Source organism: Rhizophagus irregularis, chromosome 17 (assembly GCF_026210795.1).
Source record: "Rhizophagus irregularis chromosome 17, complete sequence".
Classification (NCBI taxonomy): Eukaryota; Fungi; Glomeromycota; class Glomeromycetes; order Glomerales; family Glomeraceae; genus Rhizophagus; species Rhizophagus irregularis.
Window position 1 is genome coordinate 2,911,113 of NC_089445.1, and position 6,262 is coordinate 2,917,374.

Below are 6,262 nucleotides of genomic sequence, written 5' to 3' on the forward strand. Positions count from 1 at the left end.
TCATCTCTAACAATTTCATTCAAGTAATAATTAAGATATTCTTTTTAAATAATAATTTCTTGTAAAATCTAAAATAAAATAGATTAATGCATGTCAATACTAATCATAAAATTATGATGATATAATTAACCAACTTTCATATCAGAACCACTAAAAATTTTCTTCTTCTTATTTGTCGTAAATGTTATCAAAAACGGAAATGCGTAACGAATTCATTTTTAAGAATTCTGTGTACTGTTGGAATACTGATTCTTGGTAGTTGTTAAAATTTCTTGTAATTATTGTCGTCACAAAATAAATACAATACCATAAATATACTTTATTAAAATTAATAATAAATATTATCGAAAAATATCCACCTTAAATACTTACTTATAATAAGTCCTATTTCTTGAAGCAAAGCTAGTTAGAGTGTGATTCTTGTGTGATTTGCAAATTTATATTGTAGTGTTCATAAAATGATTTACCATAAAACGTTAAAAAACTGTGGCACAGCTACTATTTGTGCGTTCGATTTTGATTTTCTTAAAATATCGAAACATTTCGTGAAAAAGCATGTGGTGAATCAATGATCATTATAACCAACAAAACGTTTTTGATATGAACATAAATATTGTAAAAATTCATGAAGAATGTTTTTAGGAATGAAGTTAATAAAGTAATTTCAGTCATTAAATAATTTTCTACAATTTTTTTCGCAATTCTAAAAGTAGAAAAAATTGTCATAAAATGTTATTAAAAAATAATTCAACTAAAAAATTTCACTCAATAATCATAAGGTAAGTCATGACATACTGTGATTACGTAAAAATATCATCAGACATGATAATATCATTAAAAAAGCACACTACCGACTTAATTAGTAAGCAAACATGAGATTTTATTTATCGATAATCAAAAAAATATATATTTTATTTTAGTATGGAATCGTTACATATCTAGCAAAGATCAATAATTGTACTGCGTCTGCATCACGATTAATAATCCGTTTATAACGCATCACGTTTCAATGACGATGCCGCCAATGCTTCTGCGTCCGCGTTACCATAATACAGATGGGTCGTCAGCCCATAGGACTTCTCCGTTCGGCCCATGTTTCTCTATTATTGCGGGTATGGCTTCTGCGTCCGCGTCACGTTTCCAAATAGGGGACCAATGACGTTTCAATATCCCCGGTGCTGCATCTGCGAATTTAAATTATCATTAAAAGAACCCTTAATATTAATATGAATAAAAAAAGAAAATTTATTTTTAAAGTGATGATTTATTTACCCGCTAAAACAATAGTAAAGGCGAAAATTAGCAATAAGTATTTGAATTTCATTATTGATTTGTATTTTTAATATATATAATTTTTAATTCGTTGTTTATTAATTTGTTTAAAGAAATTTTTTCACCTTTTTCTCAAAGTGTTTATACTTTATATAAGAAAATTTTTATAAAAACATTATTTAAAATTATTTCATGAATCAATAAAGGAGAAATAAAGGAGGTGTATATACAAGAATATTTTTGCCACGTTTTTCTATATTGCGCCATAGCTATGTTAAAATTTACTATTGAAGAGCTTTTAGCCGCGATTATTTGTAAAATTGAGTTATTAATGAGGGCGAAGTAAAGACGTACAAGAGTATTTTTAACAAGTTTCTACATTATGACATGTTAAAATTTACAATTGAAGAGAAGCCACTTTAAATTAATAATGAGAAAATACGAGATTTTGATGTTAATAATTATTTTTAGCCGCAATTATTTGTTAAAATCATTTTTTTATTATCGTATGAGAGTATTTTGCCACGTATTTTATATTGCGCCACAATCTAAATGAACAGTGCCACTTTAAATTAATAATGTGAAAATAGATGTTTTCTGTTTTAAAAAAAGAATAAATAAATAAAAATATATATACTTTATATTGTTCAAAATAGTAAGTTAGTAACTAAGTAACTCATTTCTTTTATCTAATTATTCACTTTACAGCCACATCAACATACTGTAGTATCAACGCGTAATATGTACTTTGAAGAGGACGATAATTGTATTAATTTTCATAGCCACTAACATCAAGTTTGGAAAGTTGTTGACATTTTATGTTTGAAACTTTTTAAGATTATCATATATCGTAGGAATTTCCATTGGGTAATTTTTAAAATGATCAACCTGATGTATTAACCTTTTATAGAATACTAAAGAAATATTTTCATGGTAGAATGATTAATAATATATTGTAAATTTTTAGCAGTTTAACAAACTATAAACAAAGATTATAAAACATTTATGTAAAATACAAAAATTTCGTGTACCGATGAAACATTTCAATATATAAACCTATTTAACGAATAAAATTCAATTTTTTATTTCAAGTATTTTTATGAATTATAACATTAAATAATATGAAAATCATACTAATTATACAGAAAGTATTTATTACTACTACAGTACTACTATTATTATTATAAATTTGTAATCTATTTTATCTTCTTGGTTTCTTAAGATATTCTTGACTGATTTAACCCAAATGAATAAACATACAAATTGATTGAAATTTACACTATTCTTCCACACTAGAATAATATATTTTATTTAGTTATTCTTCTAATATTCTTTACTGTTTCAAAAAATCCATATCAGATATGTCGCAAATATAAAGAATAAATTATTTTTTCCTTAGAAATACTTGTAATAATCATTTTGTATAAGTAAATTTAATAATCGGTTTGATTACAAACTATATACAGTATTGTATTATATATGCAAAGTTTATTTGATACGGAATTCTCTGAGCCCTTTCTTTGTTATTTTGCAAAAAAATCATTAGTAATGTTTGATATATATAATAAGCTTGTATTTTATCATACGTAATAATTAACATTATATAGTACAGGATATTTAACAATTTCAGTTTGATATCATATAATTGATATAATTATATTAAATTACCTATTTAAAGGGTAATGTAAATAGAAAAGTTTATTTATGATGCGTAATCAATGAAAATACAGCGTATACAGCGTGATTAAAAGTTACGCACTTTTATTGGATGGTGAGCTATATCAGCCACAGAACTGAATGACTATGAAGGTCCTGTAACTAATATAGATACTTTTTCCATGCCAAAAAAAGTCAAAAGAAGCAATAAAATGTAAATATTTTCCAAGTTCAAAAAATAAAAAAAATTCAAATAAAAAATTGATGACAAAATTATTAACTTTCAACAATATAATATAAACAATTCACATATAATAAAAATATTAATTTTTCATAACTTGAAAAACTTCATAATCATCAATTTCAAAATTTTCTGAATCATGAATTTTAACAAAATAATTTACTAATTTACAACTTTTTTGAAATATATGTAAATCTCCACGGCCAAATCCTTGATTTTTAGTATGATCACTATCTGAAATTGCATAGTCATAGTTTTTAACTCTGCTTAATATAATTGTAGTTGGTTTTAAATTATTTAAATAAAATGAAAAAATAAAACTCCTATCAGTATTAAAATATTTGCTAGTTGCGCACCATCCTATTGGATTATATCCTCCAATAATCTTGTCCGAATTTTTTAATTTAATTATAACAATTGTAGCTCCTTTATTATTACACTTTAATTTAAAATCATCTACACCAAATCCATCTTTACTTCCACATAAAAGTAAATTATATTTATATTGGCCATTTTCAAGTACATTTGGCAATTGTTCTTGTCCACCATCAATCCAGTATGAAATAAGGTTAAAATGAGTTCCCTTAAAAATGGATGAACCAAATATATACTGAGATTTTCTAGGTGGAAGAACTTTTGTGGCCAATTTGCAATCTGGAACAATATAATATAAATTTAAATCTTCTTCAAGTTCTTTAGGAAGCAATTTACCTAAAGGACGGACTTTATAATAATATTCTTGTGGTGTCATTTGAAAAAATCGAATATGCTGAATAAATGTTGATAGAGTTTCCTTTAAAGTCTTATATTCATTAATACTCCAAGTTGTCATATCAGAATTAAGAGTAGAATTCTTTGCAATGCCCCATTTTATTAAGTTCTCCCAAATTACAATTTCTTTCATATTTAGATTATCACGTTGAATAATTGAAAGTAAAGCATCATCATCTAGTCCCCAAAACTCATTAGAACCAATCAACAATTTTGGTTCTTGACTCATAATTTTATTACACAATTCTTCAAGCTTTGAAAAAACTCCTTTATGACGAAAAATAGTAATGAAGAGTTTAATACCATTTTGTTTAATCCAATCATTATTCGAATGATTCAAGTCAATGATATGTTGCTGAAGGTGTTCAACAAGCTCATAAAGGTTCATCTCATCTGCCGCAATTAGTAATTCAATAAAATTATTTTCTACATTAGTTGCATCTAACGCGATTGTTCCAGTATAAATATATCTAAATAAAAAAAATAAAAATTACTTTTAAAATATGTTATAGGTTCAAAATTAATTAATCTATTATTAATATACTTACTTCAATATTATTCGGAATATAATTCCGGATACATTTGGTTTCTTAAAGATGTAAAAGTCACCTTCTTTTTTAGCCCAATCTGAAGAAAATGCGGTGCGAAAGTAATTTGACCTAGCACGCAAAATAACTGAATGTGCTTTAAATACTTCCATTTTGGACTCTTCCCCAACTTGTATTTTTACATTATAATCATCAGCCTTATCATAAAGATTGCTAATGTCCCTTAAAAGTGTGTCAGATAAAGTTTGGCAAGACATTTTTTTCGATTTTACAATATAAGGTACGTTATTTAAATTTAAATAATTATTTTTCGGTTCAAAAAAAATGAAATTTTTATATGTACTAAAATAAGAGACATTATTATTATGAAAAAGAAATTAAATCCCTTTATATTGTATGTTACCTGCCGATCACCATTGTTTCAATTTCTATTGTTTATCGCAAAATGCGCAGTAAATCTGCGACTAAAATTCAGCCGCAGAGATGATCTCGAACTATTTCATCACGGGTATTATCCTAACAAAATAAATTGATAAAATATTTAGAAAGTTTTATGCCGATCAGCCACAAGTTAATTGGCACTATGTTGTTCTATTATTACAGCACATTTAACGATTAAAAATTAATTTTTATTTATTTTTTAAAAGTTAATTTAATTTAAAAATATATAATCATGAAAAAATATAAGAAATATTCAACCAATTAATAAAGCGAGCAATGAAAAGAAATAAATATACAATACATTAGAAGATAAAGTCGTAGGAAAGGGTTTATAAAAAGACAACTGAAAAAAGCTATTTAAGGAATAACTCGACAAATAGCAGCTGATGTGAACCAGCTAATCAACTGTTCACACCCACTAACACATTAACAAGTGATGCTATTAAATTTTGAACCGAAAGAATAAAATTAATAATTATATTTATTTAGCTATTTGATGTACTATGTAATAGTAAACAACATACAACTTAAAGTCCATATAAAGAAATAAATCAATTAATGATCAGATAATTGAAATCTAAAATACAGTATTAATAATCTAAAAATGCGTTATTAGTTTTGCCACAAATTTATTTCTTTTGCGGTCAAATTTATAGCAAACTACATTAGGTAACATCTATATAAATTCCTATTTAACAGTTTATGTCAAATATTCCTGATATTTTAATGTATAATATTAAGTACTGTACGTTATCGAATTTTCTTTTTTATATAACGAAAATTGTCAACATAATAATATTTGTCAGTTTATAGATTAATAAAAGAAACAATAGTAACCAGTTTGAAATTTCAAACAAAACTAATTTTTCTGAATTATTCTATAAATTTTGGCTGCTAGAGCCTGTTTAGTACACTTATTAATTCATTTGCATCATTTCGTCGTCTTGCGAAATCAACGACTGATTTCGAAAATTTTGATTTTTTTTTGTTAATCTTATACAAAATATTTTGAAATTAAAATAGGACAGCCAAGAGCCAAAAGATTTAAATTATTCAATCGTATAGGAAAAAGTTTAATATGTCTTCAAACAGACCAGCATTGAATTTTCTTTTGTCTTAGTAAACAAAAAGTTTAATAATTGCACAGAAACAATCGAAGAATTTAAAAATAAATTATTTACTAAATTTCAAGCTATAAATACTTTACTTTTTAAACTTCTTGTAAATTTTGCAGATTTTATCATTCTTTTATTTGGATCGAATGCCAACAATTTTTCATTAATCGATATAACGGTGCATGTGCTATTTGTCATGAGAAGTATATAGTTTCGGC

The 6,262-nt window shown here is 25.3% G+C and overlaps 2 protein-coding genes across 2 annotated transcripts; both read right to left on the minus strand.

Moving 5' to 3' along the window:
- Nucleotides 1-859: 859 nt before the first annotated feature.
- OCT59_009346 (uncharacterized protein) lies at nucleotides 860-1,395 on the minus strand. The gene is made up of 2 exons (XM_025317066.2): nucleotides 1,273-1,395; nucleotides 860-1,184 (listed from the first exon to the last, which is right to left on the minus strand). The coding sequence occupies exons 1-2, from the start codon at nucleotides 1,322-1,324 to the stop codon at nucleotides 1,042-1,044; spliced, it is 195 nt and encodes a 64-aa protein (XP_025179138.1). The 5' UTR covers nucleotides 1,325-1,395; the 3' UTR covers nucleotides 860-1,041.
- Nucleotides 1,396-3,251: 1,856 nt separating this feature from the next.
- OCT59_009347 (uncharacterized protein) lies at nucleotides 3,252-4,745 on the minus strand (the record flags this gene model as incomplete). The annotated part of the gene is made up of 2 exons (XM_066133483.1): nucleotides 3,252-4,410; nucleotides 4,489-4,745. 2 exons carry the CDS (start codon nucleotides 4,743-4,745, stop codon nucleotides 3,252-3,254), a joined length of 1,416 nt encoding a protein of 471 aa, XP_065999919.1.
- Nucleotides 4,746-6,262: the final 1,517 nt, after the last annotated feature.

Bases quoted from the DNA above. Each gene is read 5' to 3' on its own strand.
- OCT59_009346 (XM_025317066.2), bottom strand. From the start codon at position 1,324: ATGAAATTCAAATACTTATTGCTAATTTTCGCCTTTACTATTGTTTTA. The intron at 1,185-1,272 runs GTAAATAAATCA...TTAAATTCGCAG, and splicing joins CTTTACTATTGTTTTAGCGG to ATGCAGCACCGGGGATATTG.